Raw genomic sequence first — 24,906 nt, forward strand, 5'->3', positions numbered from 1 at the left:
TTACAATACATTTCCTAACTCGTATAGTTCCCTCTGGCCTTCCTGATCCTACAAAGCTTGTATTTTGTTCTAGTCACGTAGCTTCAGTAGGAGGGATAAAGAGTGCTCCTCTCCAGTTTGGCCATTTATTTAGGAAATCTTCTCACCAATGTCATTATGGAAGTGGTAGCAACCTCTTATTTTACCTCCTGCTCCAGTTACATCAGAAGAGAAAATCTTATTTAGCTCTTTGAAAGGACGATTTTAAGTACCCACTCTCGGGGAAGGAGCCAGGCTCTGGATACGTGAGCCCCTGCTTACAGCCCCAGTTTCAGAATCAATATGTTGAGGGCATGGGTATGGAGATGCTCCTGCATTTAGAACTGCCTACTGGAAAGCACTATGCAGCTCTCCACTCAGAAGGACAACGAAAAATTCCCACGGGAGGCACCCAACTCTCTGCATGCCTAAGAAGCTTAGATGTGGCATGCTCCTAGAAGTCAAGAGTTGTAACACCTAACTTGCTGTGGACTTATTGAATAGAGCTGACAGTAAGATCAAATACATTTCCTATGCACAGTTTGTTTAGCAGCTAGGAGTTTTGCAATAAAAAAGCATTTTAACAGCATGACTGGCAGGTCCAGAGATTGCTGCTGCATGTCCTTGAATAAGAGCTCTGGTTCACAGGCATTAAAACTGAAAAAAAGCTAACAGAGTGGGAAAGAATGCCAAATAAAGAGTGACCAAGTGCCATGAAAGAAGACTATTATGTTTCAACACAGCTCTTGTGCTGGCTGGAGTAGATACCATCTAAAAATCAAAAAGTCGTTATACAACCAGTTACCAGTACTTTTACTTCCAGTTTGTAAAATCATGATGGCAATTCCTACACTAGAATTCCTCTTTAACATCAGTACTCAATTTATGGGTTGATAGCTGGTACTAGGCTATAAGCATTATTACTGGGGGGAGAATTATTGGGAAATGAATATTTCACGTATTTAATTAATGTTAATTATACTTAAGATATCCAGATACAAAAAGAGTGGAGCTTGGATCTTTTATTTAGTTTTATTTTAATCTTTGTTGTTAACAAAAAAATAAATAAAATGCAAATCAAAACAGCAGCTGAAACAACACTGAAAGTGTTAGTGGCTCCACTGATTAACTCTCAAGTTTACTACTCAATTCAGTTGCACAAGACTTTTTTTTTTTTTTTTTAAAACCAAATCAAACCTATCAAAACAATGTGCTTGATCAGTAAAGAGCCTCTCTCCAGATCAGAGTGAGGTTATGCTTCTGAAAGGACTCTCTCCTTACTTAGAACATTCTGAGAGAAAAAAAAAATTACTTCAACAAGAGAATTCAACAGCTTGTGTAAATCTCTCCAAAAACAATGGGAAAACAAGCTCTTCATGACTATCTGGAAGAATAAGGTCTAAGATGAGTACAATGACAACAGCCCATTATTGCCCAACAGTACATCTGAAGTAAGCAATTTACCAGAATTTCCATTCTTAAGACACTGCTGGCTTAGTCTTGAGCAATGCAAGGATCCCACAGGAACATGAGCAAACCTTGCATAGGTTTCCCTCCTCACGAAAGGAAAGTACGAACTGTACCCTTGATCGTTCCCCTGCAAATAGGGCATTTTCGAAGGGAAGGTGCACATTCTTTGCACACCACTAAATGACCACATGGAATAAATACAATTGAAACTTCTTTGTCCATGCACACTTTACAGGTTCTTTCCTCCTGTAGCCTCCTCAGCTGCTCTTCCATGGGTAAACCTACACAGAAAAAGATTTCACTTAGCTTTGTTTTTGATCTCTTTACATGATCTCTTCTGCACTATGATTAGAAATGTGGAAGTTGCATAATCCAGTTTGGCTTCCTCCACTCACACCCCCTCTCCCTCTAAACTCCTGATTTTTCCTTTTTTTGCATTTACTAGAAAATGTACTTCTGTCAGTATCTGTATCTACAAACAAGGAAGAGAGGAGGCAAGAGAAACCTTACTGGTGGAAGCACAAATTGCAGCTGGAACAAGAGATGCTATGTCGCTGTAGTGATGAGCTATAGCAACTTAGCTTGTTGCTACGACAACGTAGAGTCATCAGGCACAAACTGTGATGCCGATGCTACTGTGTAGGGTCGGAAATGACCTGTGTGCTGCTGGGACTGTGCAGTAACAGTAGTTACTGCGCATTTAGTCATAACAACAGCAGCTACTGCACATTAATGACCATGCACTAATAACTGCGCAGTCAGGAGCACGTGTAGATGTACCCAGGATGTAGTTTTTGAACCTGACTAAAAGGTGTACTGTGCTTCAACTTCTTGAGTTTTTAGAAGAAAACTGGTCTGGAACAATCCTCAAACTGATAGCAGTCAGTCATACATTCACTATTTAGGGGCACATGGGAAGAAGTTAAAATCAGCCAAAACATATACATTAAAACTGACTTCAAATTAAGGCACACATCCACTCTCTAATTTTGGGTTAAAAAGAATACAAGTAACAGGTATTCTAAAAGAGAAAATACTGCTGACAAATCTCAGTTACTATCCTATATCACTGCAGAGTTTGGACTACATGACCTCCTAAGGTCCCTAGTCCCAGGGGGTTGGGACTAGATAACCTTTTGAGGCCCCTCTTCCAACCCTAATTTTCTATGATCACTTTAAAAATAAAACTAAAAAGAATTACCTGAAATGTCTTCTATAGGGACATACTTCATGCTTTTTTCCACTAAAAAGAAAATATGCGTGTTACTAGAATAATCTATATTCCAACTTTTAAAAAGTTACTGCACCTTAAATATATCTCTACACACACAAGAAATATTTGCCCATATTTTTCCTCTAATACATACTACTTTCAGAAAACTCACCAAATAAGTCTTTGTACAATATGGGGTCACACTCTCGTAGGCAGTTTCTGAATATATTGGCTGCTGAATTTCCTTTCACTAAAATTGTATCAATCACTTCCCTTGCTTGCAATGGGGTTTGGGTTTTTTGTTTAATAACATCATGTTCAAGTTCAGTTATGACTTTAGCTGACAATAAACTCTCCAGGATTGGAAACACACAGGTCAAACGCTGAAACAAAGCCATTCGATTCTTCCTGATTAGTGACAAATCATCTTGAATTCAAGAAGGGTGAGGCAGAAAGAAAGAAAAAGCATTTTTTTAAAAATTCACATTGCAGCATTATTTATCAGTAAAATCACAATTTTAGAAGATCTTTCAAAAAATCTTCATTTCACTTTTACCACCCATAATTAGAAGAACTGTTAACTGGCATTTTACTAACTGAAATACTCTGTTAACCAAATTTCCAGTATCCCAATACAAATCCTCTTTTTAGCAACTGGAATCTTTGACGAGTCTATCTGGCATGAACATCAAGTATGGCACTGTCTTCCATGTAACTCTCAAATAACAGCCACCCCCCTTGCCCCACTCATGCCAGATATCAAAGCTTTTACTGTAAATTGAAGTATGTCTAACTTTTTAAACTATGTATCTAGTCTACTGTCAGCCACCCTCCACATTGTAGCGTATCTGAGAATATGGGGAGGAGGAGTTAAGAAAGGAGTTTGGTTTCAACAAGAAATTGTCAGGTAGATTTGTTCCCTTTGTATACCTGAAGCTACTTCCTCAGACTGCCTTTCCCTCTCTTCTTCCCTCTTTTCATCTTCAGCAGTAAGCAGATCAGACACAAGATCGTTAACTGTCTTATAATTTTCTCCAGTGGCTAAGATTTTGCTCTGAACCGTCTGCTTTATTAATCTTCTGCTAAATCCCATCTCCAAAGCAGCTTTAATTACAGGGGTGTTCATCATGATCGAATCTTCGGACCGGCTTTCTCCAAGTTCAAAATGAATAACTATTCAAAAGAAGGGGAAAAAACCCAAAAAACCCCACACACACATCATTAGGTGGTTTGAAGTTTTATGTATTTTTAAGCTTTCAACCTCTCCATACAAAATTAGATTAGTATAAGAAGTCAGTCAGTCAGTCAATAAAAAGCAAGCTTCATAAAAAAAAAAAAAAATCCATTTAGAACTTGGTTAGATTTTATTAGCTGATTTAGATTAAGAGCTTCTCTTCAACAAAAAGACTCAGTTTAAGAACAACATTCCCCATGCCCTACCAAATTTCAATTCTATTCATTTAAGTCTAGTCTTGTAAAATTTCCCCTTTTGATATAACTTCTCTCAAGATAAAATTACCCAGCTAGGAAATTAATGGTAGATTCCAGCTCTACTATTGATCAACCTAACTGACACCTGCCAAGATAAATGAAGCACTTGAGCATCTTGCTACAGGATATGCACCCCAGTGGAAATGCATTCCTCCTCTATCTGGAGATTCCACCCAGGAAGGACAGATTTATAGCCCGAAAATGCCTACAGTGCTCCACTGAGTTTGCCCTCTCTTGGCTAGTACCCACTCCTGAGAGCCCTGGCCTAACTGCAGGCAACTCGATTAGTAACAAATCTTGTTAGAGAATGCTGCTAAAATGCTTTATGTGCTGAATTACTCTAGCAGATTCTAGAGTAGCTAAGCACAAGGCTACTATAGAACAGGCAGAGGCCAACTCTAAAATATCATTTTCATTAAAATCTTCAGGATTGGGAAAAACAACCAAGATTCAAGACATGTCTTGCAATGAGCCTCAAAGAAATATTATATTTCACGGACACAACACCTTGATGATAATTAAGGGGGGGTTGAAAATGGAATACTAAGATCTGCAGGGAAAGATGCAAAATGCAATAGCTTCCTGAAAGCGTTGGAAATTTCTTTGCAAGCTAATCTTATCGAGAATATATATAATTTACATTATGCTCATCATTCTACTGAAGTTTGCACGTACGCTAGAAGTCATAATACCGTGGCAAAAATATACATACTTGATGGATCTGCATTTTCATCTACAGGAGTATCAGATGTTGACAAGAGCTATAGAAAAAAAAACAAAAAACAAAGCAATACCATCAGTATCCAAGAGCCTCTCTCTTTGCATACAGCACTGACCATTCTAATGCGTTCTATTCCTCAAAATATTGAAGTGCCAATATTGAGATCCTGGTTTAGTAAATCAGTTAGAAGTTTTAACTCAAAATGTTTGCAAAATAGTTGTACAGGCAGTTAAGTGAGCATTAAGATTCCTAATGTGGTGGGCACTGAAGATGAGGTAAACACTGGACATTTCTAGTAAAACATGCTTTTCCCTACTAAAAAAGAAATCTGCTCCCCCCCCTTGCCAAAAAGAGACATGGTTTTGAAAAGTTTAATTAAAAATAAATCCCAAACTATGCAGTGCTGATTTCTAATCTGCAAGAGTTACTGATCTAAATTAGTCATGAAGCTTAGCATAATCAGGGCTTCCGTTCATGAGACTGGGGTTCTGAGGCTACGAGACCCCCCGCCCCACTAAGTATCAGAATGTCTTGATTATAGACAGTGAATACATAGTTTGGTCTTCAGGCAACATTTAATTCCAGTACCCACATGCCATTTTTTACATCAGTTCTCAAAATGCAGCTTCTCCAAGTAGTTTTGTAATGTGTCAATTGTGGAGAAGAGACCATGAAATAAACATTGATTCCATTCATTCTGGGGCAACGTTATTTTTCCTGGCACAAGCTTAACCTCATATCAGAAGCCTATTACAGCATTATCTAAAAAAGCAGCAAGGGAAAATATATATATAAATTAGGTCCCTTAAATATCAACAGTAACACCCAGAAACCTACATTTTAATTTTTACCTGTTCAAGAAGATGGGGAAACCTTGCCTGAATTTGACTAACAAACTCAATGCCTTTAACACGCAGCAGGTACTCGCATCTGAAACATCAATGAGATATCTGTCAAATTACAATTTCTATTTTCCCCATAAGATTAGTTAAGAGCTTTGCTGAAAAAACACTAAAAGCTCAAATTGCTTCCATGAAGTAAGAATTACTTGTTCAAATCCATTTTCAACAGAACTTCATCTTTGCACTTATAACTCTTTACTGACAAGGATTACTTTTATGAATTGGGACTGTGATATGGCCAAGTTTCTGAACAAGATATAAATATCATCTCATTAATACCAAAAAAAAAAAGTGTTCAATAACTGATACCATACCAAGAAAGTAGGGTACATACACAATGGCTTATAAAATTCAGGTAACACTTATTTTGATCAAAATACCAGGTGTATGTCAATAAACACCTGGTTACATACGAGCCTCATTAGAGAAAATGAGCAGCTGGTTACAGGGTCAGTAGCATAGATGAACTACAGACAAGTTCACTTTTTCATTATTTATGAGCCCTGAAAACAATGAAAAGCTAAGCAATTAAAAAGAAATCACAAATCATATATATGAATCATAGAAAATTAGGGTCTCTCTCAAAATTATACAGGATCAACTTCTTTTAATTTATCTGAATAGGTAAGAAATTGTGGTAAAGTTTACTTACTTTGGAAACCACTTAGCATGCTCGATCCAGGGATCATCTCCAGACTCCCAGCACCTCAATCCACCATCACAGCAGAAGCACTTGACATCATCATTGCGACCTTTAAAATCATGATAACAGTTAAGTGTCATGCAACAATAATTGTGCAAATTATTGCAAAAGTGCACACAAATTGTAAAATATGTCAAACCAAACTAAACACATCAACTTTTCTTACCTACGTAATAAAAGCCAGCCTTTGCAAGCTGTTCAGGTCGAACAGGAATTCTAGTTGGCCAGTTTATAAAAGTGTTAACACGTGCCTCGTGGGTTTGCATCTCCCGGTTAGAAACGCAGAAACCTGTTTGATCTCGAGTTTGATTTTCCACAAAAGGGCAGTTAGGAAAGTGTCTTTGATGCTCTGACATGGCATTATCCTTTGGTTCCCAGTTACTCAGTTGTCCACCACAGGTGAAGCAAGCAACTTTGTCTGCTGGCCCTGTGTAGTAAAAACCAGCTTTTGCTAGGTCCGTTGGTGACAGAAAAGTCAGAGGCCACATCTGAAAAGTGCGCAGTCTGGCATCTTCTGTGCTCATTGCAGGATTATAAAATCTGGGTCTCAAAAATGAGATGTCTTCAACTGCCCTAGAAGTTATCGGGACTTGAGGACCACTAGAAAAAGAGCCACTGAAGTAACCAATTTCATTTAAACTTGTAGCCAGGGTTATGGAATGTAAAGGTGGTGACAGGTTGCTCGTTGTGGCCGGAGGTGAAAAGGCAGAATGAGAGGATGATCCAAGGTTGTTTAATGAAAGCAATCCCTGAATGAAGCTGCAGCTAGGATAGAGCTGTTTGTGTTTTTCCATTGCATTATCTCCTTTTTTCCAGTTATCCAACATCAAGCCACAACTGAAGCATTTAACTTTATCTTTAACACCAGTGTAATAAAACCCAGCCCGGGCAAGATTCCTTTCAGACACTGGCACGTTGATGGGGAAAGCAGAAAATGTGGACATTCTGTAGAGTTCACATGACAAGTCATACTTCAGTTCACACAAAGCACTGTATTTCATCATGTTAGCCAGGAATGGGCTATTTTCCATTATGTTCATGATGAACCTTTTTTTTCTTGTGGAAGAATGGGACAAGTCTTTCTCTGGGAGGTGGTTTTGTGCATTGTAGGTGATTTTGAATAACCCCTGAGCCTTATTACAGTAAGGACCTGGAGGTGAAACACTTTGGTTTATAACTTGGAATACACATGTAAATAAAGTTAGTTATACATTAATAAGTTTGAAATGCTTGAAGAAGCCTGCTGCAAAATTACTTAGCGTATAAAGTTTATATCCTCCATCTGGCACATACAGATAGTCCTTACATAATGTATCAATGTTTTCCTTATCATATACAGGTTTCCCTCCCTTTAGGAGGGTTCTGTATGTGTGAATTTGCTCTTATGTAATAATCCTTTTTATACCAAAAATTCATTACATGCAAGGTAAATTCACTCTTATGCTATTGGTGTGGTAGAAGCCCACAGTCAGCTGCTTTGTGCGGTGCATTGTGGGAGTGACACACACCAAAATACAGTCTCCTGTGTGGATGTGCTCCTCATTCATTGTCTGCAACACATGTTTCTGTAGTTGCCATCCCCAATATGGTAGTGCCCTGTGCTTGTGCATAGTGTCTACTGTTGGTGAATACCAAAATTGTCTTGTAAAAGTGGTAGAAATGGGTCTGGGGGTCAGTACAGTCAAGGTATTGGACCATACCCCTATTTGTTACATTGTGAAGTGGGTTCCCTTTATGTGAATTCCAGTTATGCACCATTTTCTAGGACCGGATGTACAGCATAAAGTGAGGGAAACCTGTATGTCTGTAAGAAAAGGAATACCCACCAGATGGGGAAAAAGAGGAAGTTGATCAAAACCTCCTACTAATAAAGAAACTAAAAGGGATACACCTGTATCTTGATATAAAGCTCTGATGTCAAGAAAATCAGCCATTGTTTAAACGATATTGCAATGTATCTAATTAAAATGAAGTTTTCATACAATTTTAAAGGTTATTATTTGCTAAGGTGTCACAACTATCCTGAAATTTTAATTGAAAAATTTAAAACAATAGTTTAGTGTGTTCATAGGCATGAATAGGAGGGCTTCTAGACAACCCAATGTGTATTTTCACATCATTAGGCTGCCAAACAAGACAACCCACCCTTTTTACTGCAGTTTTCATCTAAAAATATGCAAGACACCATAAACAAAATAAATCTTAGTTTATATCTACCTTATGTAAAACAAAGATGTAGTTATGGTAAGAATGGTCCCCGCATACCATTAATGACAAGAATATTCTGCCCTGAACAACTGGTTTGGAATAACTCCAAAGCTTTTGCTTTCATAACATGCTCAATACAGAGTTAGGCAACAGAATTTTAGCCAGGTTGTTCGGCCACAATTGTATCATTATGGTGTTTAATATAACTAGATAGCTTTTTGTTGGAATATCCCAATATCGTGTGTATATTAACTTCATTGGTCCTGTAAGCCATGTTTATAAAGCAAACAGAATCCTTGCTGGTCAATATAAGCACTGTTAACTTCTTAGTTTCTTTATTTGTGCACAAAACTACCTCCCAGAGTTCAGACTGAAGTCCCTTCTAAGGAGCTTACGTCTCCATGTTGAGATTTGTTGCTCACAAGAAGAAATTGTAAATGTTTATAGTTTGAACCATTGGATTCCTTTCTGCTGCCAAAACCTGTAAAGGAGGGGGAAAGAAAGTATTTGTCAGTAAACAAACAAACAAACAAAAGAGACAGGCTCTTAATGTTTCCAATCAAGGCTATTTAAGAATTATCAGAATACTGGAATACTAGAATCCCAAAGCAGTTTTTTTGAGATGGCTGGCTGGTATGTTTTAAATGTGGAGAACCCCCTCCCAGCCCTTTCCTTATTAATACACATTAATAACTAAGGATAAATTTTGTTTCATGAAGACTAGAAAAGTGGCTTGGTTCATTATGTGTAATGTTGTATTGCTGTATCTAAAAAGACAAGATTTTGAATGGGTTAGGTTGTACCCGTGAACTCAATTAACCAGCAACAATCCAGATTTAAATCTGTATGAAAAAGTCCACACAGAAGTATGAGTCCAGTTAAATTGAAGTAAAGACATGAAACAATTTCGATATTTAATTAAGTTTACTGACATATAAAAGCATTTTTAAAATGTCAGGGGAAAAAAAAAAAAAAAAAAAAAAAAAAAAAGGAAAAACGTTCAAAGCACAACGCAGTTATTCAAAAAAATTCCAGAAGAGAGAGAGAGAGAGCAGGGGGACAGAAATCAGTGCGTGTGACTTTATTATCTCTAAAGCAGCCCTCCCTTCCCTCTATAGCGCTGAGCCGGGGGGGGCAGGGGGGCCTGGACAGGCCCTGGCAGGACACTCCAATTAGGGAGGGGTGTAAACCCCTCACCTTGCCTAAACTGTGCCAGTCTTATCCCAGCTTGCTGCTTATGGGGCAGGAGTGTTGTCAGCCCGCAGCCCCCTAGTAGCACTGAGGCAAAATGTGGATGTACAGCACATACATCTGTTCATGGTACTGAGCTTTTCAATCTCCCTCTCCCTGCTTCTTCATATTGTCTATAAAAAACCTGACAGGCGAGGGAGCCAGCAGGGAACTGATAACACAGTGTTTAGCAGCCAATCAAGACAACAGAAGCCTTTTTCATTAGTTCAAGTTCTTAAACAGCTTTTTACAAGGAAGGAACCAGATGGACATTACCAAGTGACCTAATGATTAGCTCCCCTAAGCGGACACCGTCCTGTCTGCCTTTGTCCCATCCCAGTGAAACTGGAGACACACACACACACCTCTCAGCATTAGCTAGCATACCACATGCCAGCTAGGGTCCATGCTGTGGGAAATGGGAGGGAGGGAGATGATCTCTGCTTGAGCAGTGAGTAGCAAGGTGAGAGTGAGGCAGGGGGAAGCCAGGCAGACCCTGCTGTGCCTGCAGTCTCCACCAGAGCTCTGGCTAGGAAGCAGAGGGGTGGAGCCAATCCTGATCTCTGGAACAGACAGCCCAGCCCTGCAAAGCATCTGGGATACTGGGGGACTTTGGTTTAACTTAAACCAGGAAGGGGTCTGGGACAGACATCACATAAACTGGTTTCACCCAAATAAACCTGATAATGCATTCAACCAGGTTTATCTTAAACCAGTTTCAAAATGGCTGAGACTGGTTTATGTGTACTGAACTTATATTCTATTACAGGTTTAAGCCAGTTTCTGATCACTTAAACTAGTTTATGTGCTATATCTGTCTCTAGCCTTAGTGTCTTATCTCAAAAGGAGGATATGAAACCTGACAAAAGCATACAAAGAATTCGGTTCCAACAAGCATTTCCTCCAACTGTGAAGAAAAATTGACTTAAGTCCTGAAATGCAAGGTTTTACAGCCCATCCACAAATAGGCCTTCTTTTAGCATTAACAATTATCACGATTTGGGGTATTATTATTCATACACAATTATCTAATCCCTGGATTTCATCAAATTCTCTATTTCCTTAGCATGCTGGTACAGCTAGTCCACAGTCTAACCCCAAACTGATCAAGATTAAGTATTTTCTTTCATCAGTTTTAAACATGATACTTTCAATTTTATTTAACATACCTTTGCTCTTGTAAACACAAGCTCCTGATTATCTATTTAATGAAAACTGTAGAGCAGGTTACTCTTTATCATATTGCCTACTATTCATCTCCTTTCTAAGATAAGGCACTTTCAAAGGTTTCATTATACAAGCATGTCTGCATGCCCCTTATCTTTTTCATCCTCTTCTCTACATCCACTTATTTTTGGTTACAACATCTATAAAAGGGTATAACTTCTCTGCACACACTTACTTTCACCATACCCTTTTATAGTGTTGTACATGGCTTCTATGTAAAAGAATACTTTTTTCTGTATCATGTTCCAGCCTGTTTCATATACATCCTAGTATCTTGTTGGCTACTTTCACACTTACTTTTTTTAAAGAAAGAAAGTCTCCACACATCTGCACCACAAGCATAGCCTGTACTTAAATTTGCAGAATGTGCTGCCACAGGAAATTGTAGAGGAAGCCAGAATCACATAAAAAAGTAGGGCTGGAAGGGACCTCTAGAGGTCAGCTAGCCCAACCCACTGCTCAAGGCAGGACCATCTCTGTCCTCACAAGGCCATATAAGTCCTTCTCTAACTACACAATGAACTCTGCTGCACAACTACAAGGCACATTGCGCAAAGATACCAAGAGCACTCACCTGCCACACATACACAAAGCAGGGGGACAACAGCTGTTAGTGTCCTGCTGCTGCAAGGTCTGTTAAAATGCACTTCAGATTCAAGGAAGAGGATCATGCCCTTCACTACAGAGGAAGTCAAAATCCCCTATGGTTAATAACAATCTGACCGTGAAGTGAATATTATTTCCTGTCCCAAATAAGGTGATCCACCTGACCCTCAGCACAGGAGCAACACCCCATAACCAGGAATCTCTGGGCCTCAGTCCCAGCAGCAACACAGGTACAACCCCATCAAAATCCAACTCTGGCTGCAGCCAACAACCAGTGCTTCTAAAAGAACCAAAAAAGGCCATGATACCTGTAGCAACTGGAGGGAAAAAATTCCATCCCAGCCTTCTATAGTAACAACAAAGCCCACAAGAATGGGAACACCCTCCCATCTGCTCTGCAACCTGGGAACAGCAAGCGTAACTCCATACATCACACCCTATTAGTGAACAGCCAGAGTCCCATTTTTCTACCGTGTCCATAAACTTATCCCAGTTCCTTTAATCATCTTTCAAGGCCAAGCCAGTTGCAGAGCTCTGCTTTATTCTTCTGCTGCTGAGCATGGTACTTTCCAATATCAATCTGCTTGAGGCTTCCAGAGCTCCTCAAAGTATCTCCTAGTAGTCTGGTGTGGAGAAGCTCCTAGGCTTCTAACTGTTGCTCTTTAAAAATGCACTCTAGGCACAGTCAATCCAACATCAGTGGCTTTCAAATTGTGTTCCAGGATAGCTCATCAGGGACTCTACGGAGAGACTGGGGGTAATGGTAGACCAGGCTGGAAGGTGGTGATTGTTATTGCCAAACCAGGTCACATCCGTCTTTAGAAGAGATTCCACAGCAGCAGAAGCTCTCTCAAAGGGGTCCGTGACTTGAGGAAGTTTGAAAACCATCACCCCTGACCAATGCCTCCAAGGACGGGGAGTTCACAACATCCCTAAGTAATCTATTCCCATTCTTTACTGCTCCCAGTGTGAAGAAGTGAAGTGCAGTGAAGAAGTTTTTCTTTCCATCCAATCTAAACCTGACTTGCTGCAGCTTCAAGCTATTGGTATGCATCCTGCTCTATGCAGCAATGGAAAAAAAGTACCGCCTTCTTTGTGGCAGCCCTTCAGATATCTGTAATTTCTCTCTCAAACACTTTTTCATATATAGAACATGCCTATTTCTTTCAACTTCTCATCATATGGTTTGCTTTCCAACCCATTTATTTTTGTTACCAACCTCTAGACCCTCTCTAACTTCCCCACATCCTTTTTAAAGTGTGGAGCTCAAAACTACAAACAATATTCTAGATAAGGCCTAACTAATACTGAATAAAGAGGTACCATCACCTCCTGTGGCTTGCAGCCAATGCTCCTTCTCATACAGACCAGAACTACATTCACTTTGCATGTGGCTGTGTCACACTGCAGACTTAAATATGGAATCTGTAACCCACCAAGACTGCTAGATTCTTTCCTACAGTACTGCCATCCAGCCAGGTGTGACCCATTTTGCATTTGTGTATAATACAGTATTTGTACACAAATAGTTAACTGCATTAAAAAAAAGGGATTAGTCAAATTTGTAAACTTTAAGGTCCATCGTGAACTACTAAATAGAACAGTCAGGAAGTGTATCCTCTGATATCCCTAAGCCAATGGTTGTTGGTTAGGGAAGGCATGATCACTCTAGACATGCTCTATTCATATAATTATCCCTGTAAAGCATCACTACTTGCTACTGTCAGAGATGGGCTACAGGGGTAGGTGGACCACCTGCTGGGCTAGGTCTGACCCAGTCTGGCACTTCTGGGAGTAGAGCTCTTAACTGAAACCTATTTTCCCGTTTCAAGATGGTCACATTTGAAAATGGATTAAATTCTTCTTTTCTCAACTTTATAGTTACTAAACTTCACATGACAAGAATGGCTAATCTTCCTGGTCTGACCAAGCCCCTCTGAAAATCCAACTAAGCAAAAAAAAAAAAATCAACTTAGAGACAGATCAAAATAAAAGTATTTGGGTGCCTAAATCACCTCGGGATGTAACCCACAAAAACCCTGTCTAGACACCTAAGAGTCCATAGGTATCCAAGATTCCCCCCACCCCCGAAAAATGCCATTTAAGCACTTTAAATCTTATTACTCCATGTCCCCATAGGCACTGCCAGCTTGGCTGAACTTCTGTGTGCTGATCTCTGTCCCTTTGGACTTCACAAACTAGGCACCACCACGCCCAAGTCCTCCAATGGGCCGGATCCAAAAGGGGTGTTTATAGGACACCCTAGCAATACCCAGTTAAGCTCTCAGCACAGCAGCTAGTGACTTGCTGTGTCCCAAAACTATACTCCTACCTAGTTATCCCCTCTCATCCCAATAAATCTTGAATTGATTTGGTTGCACAGATTCAACAGGAACAGCCATGCACAGCCTCTAGCCTGGCTATTAAGACATCATCTTTGAAGGGAGATTTTAACTAAGCTCTTCTTCAGCAAATGCTCCAACCACAAGGCACCGTTTCCTAATGCGGTTATGGTTAAAGAAAAGCATGAGCCAACCACCAGGCAGCACTTCTTCCTCCACTTACTCTTAAAAGAAAGAGCCAGCCAGTCAGCTTGTGCACCCACCTGCAAGGAGTTTCAAGGAGACAAAAGTAGGACAAGCAAAGCGGTAGGTGGCTGCTTAAATAGGACGGCAGGGGCAAGATTCCTGCTATGTTTCTCTTCGGCATTTCCTGCTGATGGGTGTAGGCACTCCCCACCCCTCTCCTTCACATTTATCGTTGCAAACTGTAACAGACACCCAACTCGGGGCTGCGAATCCCACCCCAGGTGCCACAAGCTCAGGAGTTGGGCACTTGCAGCGCTGGGCCCACAATGCCCTTTGCGGCTCTGGCCCCAACACTCCCCTCAGCCACCCACTAGACACAAGCCTGACCCTTCACCCCTCCTCCGGAAACGTGCAGCCTGACACCTGGCAACGGACACACCACAAGGACACAGACACTTCATTAACATGCAGTAACTGTTGCACTTTAAGGCTACTACTCGGATAACCACTCGCATTGGCGAGGGTTTTACCCCCCACACCCGGTACTGCGCAGCGTTACTAGGCAACTGCGCAGGGAGCGTCTCGTGTGGACGCGGCCCTGAAGGCAGGCGGCGCAAAACCCGGGGCGGCAGGAGCAGACGAGCAGAGCGGGGGGGGGGGGCGCAAAACGGAGCAGGCGGGGCGGAGCTCGCTATCCCCCCCCCCCGGGCTGTCCCGCACCTCCCCCCCGTACTCACGCCGGGAGCCAGGCCTCGCGCTGCACACGAAGGGCCTCGGGCCGCAAGTCGCCTTTATAGCGGGCCCGGGGCCCAGTTCGGCCGCTCCCCACTCGCGTCAGCCGGGAAAGTCCCGGCTCGCCCAGTGCGCAGGCGCGGCGAGAGGGGGGGCGGGGCATGGGAAGGCCGGTGCTTTCCGGGCGGCTGGTGGGGAACTCCATATCGCGCCGTCCCCACCCCCCGCGCGCCCGCCCCGCCCCGCCCCGCCCCCACGGACTTCCCGGGAGCGCCAGCCCCGACCCCCCGCCCGGGGCCCTGATGTGGGGTCCGCGGCCTCCGGCCGGGTCGCATTCTGCCCCAGTGCCCAGCTGATGAGGCTGCTGCTCGCAGGGGAGGAGGAGGCCCTGCCACACGGGCACTTCCAGGGCGGCAGCAGTCAACACTTAGTATTTTTCCTAGGGCGGCCACCCGTCCGGTTGGGTAGAGGACGGGCCGGGCTTCTGGTCCTCTGTTCTCTACCAGGCGCCTTTATGTAACCTATTTTCAGTGCTCGACCCCACTGCCCCTCACTGCCACCACTGTGGTGGCTGCCTGCGGGAACTCTCCGCTTGGCCTGACACCGCCAGGGCCACCTGCGGGAGCTCCCTGCTGGGCCTGCCACCAACACTGCCTGTGGGAGCTCATCTCTTGGCCCAACACCAACACTGCCACGGCCGCCTGCGGGAGCTCCCCGCTGGGCCTGCCACCAACACCGCCTGCGGGAGCTCACCTCGGCTCAACACCAACACTGCCACGGCCGCCTGCGGGAGCTCCCCGCTGAGCCTGCCACCAACACCGCCTGTGGGAGCTTGTCTCAGCCCAACACCACCGCCTGCAGGAGCTCCCAGTTTGGCCCACCACCGACACTGCCTGCGGGAGCTCCCCACTCAGCCTACCACCAACACCACCATGGCTGCCTGCAGGAGCTCCTTGCTTGCTGAGACACGCCACTGCTACCACCACTTGTGGGAGCTCACCGTGTCCCCCTAGCCATGCCCCCATTTAGCCTTCTGAGACTAAAAACACAGCAGCACCTAGTTCAGGATCCTTCCTTGTACAAGGGAGTCATGCAAGCACCAAGGTGTGCAAACATGATTCACAGCCCAGAGATTTCATCTAGGAATCTACAGTGTTAAAACATGCTGATTTGCTGGGTTTTTCCTGAGGTCTTTGCAACAGAAGAATTACTCTCTTACTTTTCCACAGTCAAAAAACAAGGGAAAACCAAAAGCTGGTATTTTCTGAGAGAGGTCTTGACTCTAAAAGGTTAAGAGCACACAACCTCTACAAGCAGTGTCCCAGTATAGCCAGTTTTCTCTAGCTGCACTGGTAGAAGAGGAGTTTTCCTAGTATAACTGCATCTAGAGTAGGGGCTACATGGGGCAGAGCTTATACCTCACTGTACCCTGACCAGCAAAACTAAGCCAGCAGAAATCTTTACCAAGTAGCTCAATTTCTCCTCTAGTTTGCTTCCCCTACTCTAGGGAAGAAGCAGCTTCTTGCTGCAATTCTGAATGTTGCCTTCCTCTTACTGGCACTCAGACCAACAAGATTGCCTTGAATGTCCCCCAGGGTGGCTCATTACCAAGAAATGTAAAAACAGGAAAATGTGGTCATCAGTTAATCTGTTTCCTCTTCAATGACTAAAATGTCGCAAAAGGGGAGACAGACAGGGAAAGGACAGAACGTAATGGAAACTTCCCCTGGAATGGTTAAACGTTGTGTATGCACAAAAGAATTTGAAAAAATCCACAACTCTGTCCAAGGTTCAAAATCTAAAGCAATCAAGGCCTTGGTCAATTTGTCATGAAACAGAATACACAACAGGAAAAAAAAGCCCCCAGTGTTTGTTTTTTGTTTCCCAAGGGAGATATGGGGGTGGGGTGTTTTCACAATTAAGAGCTGAAAGCATAAAATGTAGAAAGCAAAACCAAAATGTAAATTATGATACTAAAGGATAACTCTGTACCCAGAGGTTCCAGTAAAATGCAGCTATAAAAGACTAAAGCCACATTTACTCTCAATCTCTTTCTGACTGTTCCTGTTCAAGCACAAACTGTTATCAATGCTAAAGTGCAGTATTTAATCAGTCTCTTCACTGTATGAAGTAGTCCTGTAGTACTATCTCCCCGTCTCTTCTCTAAGCCAAGTCTGGCAGGAGGAGGCGGCAGAGATGGAAAAAATGTCATACATAGATCCAAATCTTAAACCCCTTAAAAGTACTGAACTCAGTTGGGAGCTGAAAAAATTTTTAACGTGTTTTATGATTTTATATTTCTGCCCAAATCAAAGGGAGGTTTCAACAGAAGTGGACTACAGTGAATGTTCCATTTCTAATACTGAACTTTCTCTGTCCAATTCTAGACAGAGGCAACAAACAGAATTCAAGAAGTGAAAACAAAAGCAAACTGCAGTGATGTATTAGGTTAAAAAAAATAACCAGGGTTTATTTCAAAGACATTTCCAATCAGTGAAAAAGCAGTCAGAAATATTACCAACCCTAAAAGTTCAAAAAAGAGCAAGTCAGATTTCCCCCAAATAATGTGATAGGCTGAATATTCAAGACAGTGATTTTCTTTAAATGTGGGTTTTATGGTCTTCTGCTGGTTATTTTTTTGGATCACCCAACCCACCCACAGGCTGTATACAAGTTATAATTAGAGCTACCCTTGCTCTTGAGTATATAAAGTTATTGTCATACCCACAGCAGGAACTCTTTGCTGGAATCCCCAGCTGAGATCAAATGTTTAATATAAGACGATAGCAGACTGCACAGAGCTTCTGGATACTTCCTAAACCCCAGCATTCAATTTTACAAGTCAGCAACCTTTCACTAACAGCAGCAGAATGAACACAGGTTGCAGGCAGCAGCTGATGGAGGTGGCAGGCCAATGGGGGCCACGTTGTTGAACAGATGTGTTTAGCAGACCAGATCTAGTTTAGAAAATTTCTCCAGCACTAAATTAGCCACTCCATATTAATTCTATCCCCATCTCAGCCATGCATATCCCCTTTGCTCCTTGACACACTACTGTTTGTTCTGGCAATCTTCTCCTCTCACACATCAGGAAGGGGTGCGTGTGCGTGTGCGTGTGCGTGTGCGTGCCAGGGGTGGGGGAGAGGTGCTCCTCTTTGCTTCCTTCTCTGGCTTGGAAAAGGGCAGCACCCTTCCCTGGCCTGGTGTTACTGATGGATAGAAAAGCAGTTTGACCCATTTTCAAAGCAATGGGAAATGGGGGTGAAAGAACCAACCTTAACTGCTGGGCTCTTTCTGTCCTTCCTGTGAGAATAGTGTCACCTGCTCAAGCCCCCTCCCTCCACACACATTTCCCCCCATTTCTGCTCCAAAAGTCCAGTGGCTCATAGGGGATATAAGAATTGTGCCAATATCCTATAGTACCTGTGTTTGGCTTCTCTTCCCCAGGAGCAGAGAAATGAGACAGCTGACCAAAAGTTTTCTCCTTAGACTGAGCTGAAATTCCAGTGGGGTGGAGCTTCCTCAGCCTTGGGAGAATGGCTCCTTCTGGAGTTGCAAATCATTCCAAGGTTGGGGAGTGGGTGTAAGTGAAGGTTTGGAATATATTTGTTACAACCGCATTAAAATCAGCAGAAATATGCTTGGCAGAACCTCTCAGTCTGATACAAATACTGCTGGTTGTATCACCAGCTCCCGCGTGTTCATTAATCATGCATCAGTCTTCAGAAAATCATGGCGGGCAGGGATCACTTAAAAATCAGTGGATTCAAAAAATACTGTTAAATTTTTGGTCTTTGTTTCCACTGGCTATTCTGTGAGCTCTCATGGCACAATGAAATCATGATGTCAGTACTCTTTCTCTCATTCATAAGGACTGGAGATTTATGATTTTTAATGAAAAATTTGATTCTCATATAATCATTATTTCAAGAACCATGAAAACATGGGTTTCACATGACCTGTGCTAAAGTTGACAGCGTTATTGTGCAGACTGGAGTTCTAACTCTGGTAACATAACTACAATGGTTGAAATCACAGAATTGACACACCAAATACTTTTCATTTTTAAATGTGGTATAATAAGATGAAGTTTTCAACTGCAGGGGTGAGCACAAGAAAAATACTATACACAAGTGGACAACTCTTGACCTTTTGGAAATATCTGAGATTTTCTAAGGGTTTTCTCAAAAAGCCTATGTTTGCTTCCTCCAGCTTTAAATTTTCTCTGCTTCAAGTCTTCCTGTCTCTGAAGCCTCCCCAATTTATCTTAGTTCACAATGACACAATATAAAGCTTATCTATTTTTGTCTTTATAAGACATTTTCAGGTATCTCCCAGTTACAAGGGTATATACATCGAACTGTGTATTGGTTCTCCTGCTGTACTCCTCTCCCTTCCCTGAAATTTCAGGGGAAAACACTGCTTCTAGTTCCAGTCAGCTAGAAATCAGTGTCAAAATATTTAAATCAACCAATGAAAGTCATACTAGTACTAAGTTTTAAGTCATGGCTTCTGGAGATTTAACTGTGCGTTAAACTTCATTAGCCTACCTATGTCACAAATAACTAGGTTTGGTATCTCGGGGAATTTTAAAATTCTTTCTTCTGATTTTTTTTATTTTAGTGAACAGTGAAACTTTTAAAGTTTCTAAGAATATTCATTCAGATGATGATAATCTGCTTCCACATAACCAATATTAGATTTATACATGGCTTGATAGAAAGGCTATTTATGACCAATACTCCTTTATCACTCACGTACCTTTAACAAAAATTATTGCCTGTTCCCACAGTTGTCAACAGCTAGAGAGTTGCTTATTCATTAACGGGCATTAAATCACTCCCAAATGGCATGATCTAGTGGTCATGATCTATTGCATCTCTGGTGAATTATAGCAACTCACAACACAGTGACAGGATCTCCATTCACGAAAGTAAATCTCTTGACTGATCCACTTTGAACAAAGTGTTAGAATCCTACATAAAACTGGTGAACACATTTTCTAGAGTCATTGTGAAAAATGTGACATCAAAGTTTGTAGGGAAAGCTTAGATCAGTGGTTCTCAACCTTTTTATACTCAAGGCATCTTTTTGATAGACTCAAGGAACTCCTTGGAAAATGCCAGCTCTTAGCTTTCATGCTTTTTCCCTTTGGCCTACAGAAAAATAATAGAGCAATTCTGCTGCTGCAAAAACTCAGAAAGACTACAACAGGAATGTTTTTGACACTGTGGATTCCTATTTGAAAGCTCTGGATTTATTTTGTGAACCAAGTTTGCATAACAGTGCTAATATTGTGTGGTACCCCATGGCTTCCAAGGCATACCAGGCTGACATGGAACCCAGCTTGAGAATTGCCGCCTTAGACAAGCATAGGTGTATGGAGAGAGATATCATAAATATTAGCTTAAGCTGTCATTCTTATTTGACTTATGAAGAAAGCCAAACCCCTGGCACAGAATTAGTTCAATCTCTGGCACGATATTAGGAGATCAAACATGGACTAGGACTTGAAAAATCTACATGAATTCAGACTGCTTCATATCCACAGCACTAAATATCAATTACCAAGTGTTTACTACTAAGACATAGTATCTCTTAATATCTATTACTTTAATGGTTTGAATAAACCTCTTGCTGGGACATTTGAAGCCATGACACAAAGGAAAATACAATGTAATAACGTCTAACTGCCCACAGAGGACAAACATGTCTAACCAACTATTTAAAAAAAGGCAACCTGCATACAAGTCACAGTCATACAATTTCACAAATTCTTCAGCCAGATGTACTTCTTGCAACTCTGGTGAAGGTCAGCAGAGTCAGAGTCTGAAGAATTTCCATTGACACTGCACCTCAGCTAAAACTGAGTGTTACAGATCCTCCTACATAAACGATCCACAGAACAAATGCTAAACTTTATTTAAATTTATTGTGGGGTTTTTTTCTGGCACATGTGAGGTAATTGCTCTGAACATGAAAAACAGTAGTTAGAATAGTTAGATTAGAAGCTTCAGCGTATTGAAAGGCTTCTGAATGAGTTGAGGCTGTTGTATCAATCAGAAGCTAGTCTTGATGCGTCTTACTTTGAAAAAAGAAGAGAGATTGGAATGAGCTATACAGTAATATTCGGTTCTTTATTTTTTCAGATTTGAGAACTTCCTAATCTTTGAACATTTTTCTTTGATTCCAGGAAGACAGTATGGGCTGCTGAAGTCATAGGCAGTAATTCAGGAAGGGAAGGCAGCATGAAGAAACACTTTTCTGCCACCCCACTCCGCAAAAAAGGGCCAAAGGAACTGGATGGCCATGAAGGAGGCATAATTTTGCATTATCATACCCACCACGCACTGCAGCCTTAATAGCACTCATTCACATTTTCCATTTGACCTCACAACCCTTTACAAAACCATCTCCTTGAAACACTATTAGTTGAGAACATTTGCTATAATGGTGTGTTTATTAGGGCAAGGGACAGAAGTTACACATAAACCAGTTTAAGTGATCAGAAACTAGTTTAAACCTGTAACAGAACAGAAGTTCAGTGTGCATAAACCATTTTGAAAATGACCAAAACTGGTTTACAATAAACCTGGTTGAATGTAGTATCAGACTTAATTGATTAGGTCAAACTGGTTTATGGAAATTCTGTCCCAGATCCCTTCCTGGTTCAAGTTAACTCACAGTCCCCCAGCATCCCAGGATGCTTTGCAGCCCTGGGCTATGCTGCCTGCTTCACTGGAGCAGGAACTGCTTTGCCCCTCTGCTCCTTAGCCTGCTTCCTGCTTATGGCCATCAATCCATAGGGACTGGGGGACAGGGGAACAGACCTCAGCCTCCCTAGCCAAGGTCTACACAGCATGTGAGGGGAGGGAAAGCCCCAATGGTGGGGGCTATTCACACCCTGGCAGCTCTCTTTCCTCCCCTCTGCCCCAGCTGCTACAGGAGAGAGGGAGGAGACCTCTGGCCCAGAAGCCTGCCCATTCAGCCTATCACGGGGCACTGGGGAGCCTGCAGGTGGTCACCACTTGCTGCTGCCCCCCCCCGCCACTGACATCGCTGCGGCTGCCTGCAGGTAGTCCCTGCTCAGCCTGCCCTCACTGCCAATGTCACCATGGCCACCTGTGGGTGGTTCTTGCTCCCCGCCGACCCCCCCCCCCGCCGCCGCACCATGCCCACCCAGCCTCAGAAGGCATGAGTCGTTCATGACCCCAGCCAAGGGTCCCCCAGGGAGCTGAGGGGAATTCTTCCCTTCCCAAACTGCATTGCTGCTTGCTTCAGCCACTGCAATTCTCAGGCAGCTTCAGGGAGCAGAAGCAAATTCTCCTGCTCCTCCACAATCATTTTTGTCTTAGCTGCTGTGAATCAAAACTAATGTAGGGGAGTGGAGGAATTTCCCTCTGCTTCCTGGGTTGCCCCTGGGATTGGTGTTCGGGAGGGGAAGAATTCCCCTCAGCTCCCTGGGGCTGCCCCAGGCTGGGGAGCAGGGAAGTACCCCGAGGTGGGAGCTCCCCTGTGCCCCATGCTGGGCTGCATGGGCACACACACCTGGCCCAGAGGTCTTCTTCTCCCTCTCTCCTGCGGCAGCCACTGAAACAATCAGCAGCTCGGAAGTGGGGCAGGGGGAGGATTCCCCTCAGCTCCTCGGCTGCCTGGGCTGGAGAAACCTCCTGAGGGGGAGGCTCAAGATGGTCTCAAGGTGGACCAACACCTGAGCAGGGGGCTTCTTAACCTCCTGTGGGGGGACAGGAAACGTTTGGGGACACTTGGCTGGGCTGGCAATGGCCAACAAGCTGGGAAACACACTCTAGCACTCCCCTCCTACTGGCCTAGGTCAGTGCAGGCCCTGACCTTCCCAACTGAAAACTGAATGTCAATTCAGTTGGTTATTGGTTTAACCTATACAGCATAAAGGAAGCTGCCTTGTTTGAATGGATTCAGCCTCAGGCTTTTTGACTGTCTGTACTTAGCCAGGGAGCATGCATTTGAGGAAACCAGCAGCCAAGTGTTCAGCTAAAACAGCCTATTTAAATACAGAGCTCTACATTTGTGGTTCCTCCGACACAGCCATCTTTCTAGTTTTTACAGTTTACTGTTTCAGTCTTCAACTCACCGGTATCTCTCTCCCTCTCCCCTTCCTGTCATAAGACATGACTGAACTCCCACTGAAGTCAATTTGAATCTTACCATTGAGATCAACTGCAATTTTTCTGCTGACTGTGAGAGCTGGCTGGGCCAAATGGGAAAGGACTTTGAACCCGAGACTCCTATCTTACTCTAGGGAGTGAGAGATTACCAAGATTAACTGGCTTCCTCTCCTTTCCTGCCTGCAAAATGAAAGGAAACATGGGGGCGTATAGGAAATATAAAAGTCAAGCAGCCCTGTGTTTGTATTTAACCTATGTACTTATTTAAAGAAGTGCCCATCCTCCCTATGTTATCTGATTGCCCAGGGGCGTAGAAAACATAGCAGCCACCAACTGGTTTGCCTGTATGACAGCTTGCTATTTTTGAAGCACTAATGCATGCATACTTTGGGAACCCAGAATGCCTTTGATGCAAAAACTTCTTGCTCCCATAGTAATTTCTAACTGCTGGCAAAGCTACTGCAATAACTTACCTTTCTGCTAATGCTTAAAAGCAGCAGGGTATCTGAGACAAAAGAGAAAGTTTTCAAAAGTATTTAAGTGACATAGGAACTTAAGTCCTATTTAAAATGAAGGATTTTTGTATTTTAAAGCCCAAAGCTTATTAAAAGTCAGAAGGCTTAGTTCACTCCACTTTTGAAAATGTGATATAGGCACTACTCAACACTTTATCCCATATCTGCATCATTTGATAACGTGGAAATTTTATCATGCACATGTTCTTTCAAATGAGCCACTTCACCATAGTAATATCAAATTCCCAGGGTACAGTACAACACCGTCATCCCTAATGTTATGGGACTTCTGTCCTCAGACTCATAAAGCACTCATAAATCTATATTTAAATCCTTACACAGTTGAATGATATACCAAGTACTTTTTCAAATTGAAAAAATAATGAGGCAAAAGATTCTTAAATATTTTAACATTACTAATAGGAGGGAGTTTTATTTCAATGAAACCACTAAATATTTTAAGTTCATAGACAGGTGGGGATTTTCCTAAGTTTTGGATAATGTTTATTAAAGGAACAGAATCTAAAGATTTCCTTCTCACAAGAACTGTCCACTGATTAAGTAACCTCCTCTTTTGGCAAGGACTAAGCACCAGTGTTAGCAGGCAGAGGATTAGCTAGTGCTTGGCTGGGCACATCTACAGATGCATTAATGCTCTGGAATTATGGTGCATTAAGTATAGTAATAATAGGTACTAACTTAATGCAATGTAATTGGAGCTACTGTACAGTAGCACCAGTGCACATTTTTTACACGATGCTAATGCGCAATAGAGTAATGCTACTGCACATTAGCATGGCTTTCACCATGATGTACTAATGCACACTAGGATTTGGTTACTGTGCTTCTAGCATCTTGAGTAGACATGCCCGATGTCTCTTCTGAAACACAGTTGCATGCATTTTAATCAAATTTCCCACGAGAGAAAGGAGGACTCTATAACCAGTAAAGGACATAGTAAGACAAAATGGGGTTTTGCCTTTAAATAATTGTCCACATACCACCTTCTCACTGGTAGATGCCTCATGCCTTGTGTTTGCCACAGTAGCATCCACAGTGTGCTCTCACCCTACTGGGCACATAAAGAGCAGTACACACGTCCTGCTCCTCGGTCCCTCTCAGCTGCCTGGCTAGAAGTAGAACCCTCTGTTGAGCCCCAGGAGCAACCACAAAGCCTCAATGTCTTCACTGTTTG

General features: G+C 42.5%; 1 protein-coding gene across 1 annotated transcript; it reads right to left on the bottom strand.

The window, feature by feature from the left end:
- Positions 1-1,031: 1,031 nt before the first annotated feature.
- LOC149875255 (inhibitor of apoptosis protein-like) lies at positions 1,032-15,191 on the bottom strand. Its single transcript, XM_090030169.1, has 10 exons — positions 15,055-15,191; positions 9,122-9,207; positions 6,685-7,668; positions 6,468-6,567; positions 5,765-5,843; positions 4,905-4,953; positions 3,632-3,874; positions 2,874-3,128; positions 2,690-2,731; positions 1,032-1,769 (listed from the first exon to the last, which is right to left on the bottom strand). The coding sequence occupies exons 3-10, from the start codon at positions 7,556-7,558 to the stop codon at positions 1,576-1,578; spliced, it is 1,836 nt and encodes a 611-aa protein (XP_089886295.1). The 5' UTR covers positions 7,559-7,668; positions 9,122-9,207; positions 15,055-15,191; the 3' UTR covers positions 1,032-1,575.
- Between the last annotated feature and the right edge of the window lie 9,715 nt (positions 15,192-24,906).

The sequence above is a fragment of the Crocodylus siamensis genome, chromosome 1, assembly GCF_052110815.1.
Source record: "Crocodylus siamensis isolate JL-2025a chromosome 1, ASM5211081v1, whole genome shotgun sequence".
Lineage (NCBI taxonomy): Eukaryota > Metazoa > Chordata > Crocodylia > Crocodylidae > Crocodylus > Crocodylus siamensis.

Coding starts and splice junctions, on each gene's coding strand:
- LOC149875255 (XM_090030169.1), bottom strand. CDS start 7,558: ATGAACATAATGGAAAATAGCCCATTCCTGGCTAACATGATGAAATAC. Junction 3,875..4,904: donor TGAAAATGCAGATCCATCAA/GTATGTATATTT, acceptor TCTTTTGAATAG/TTATTCATTTTGAACTTGGA. Junction 3,129..3,631: donor GTCTGAGGAAGTAGCTTCAG/GTATACAAAGGG, acceptor CTTGAATTCAAG/ATGATTTGTCACTAATCAGG.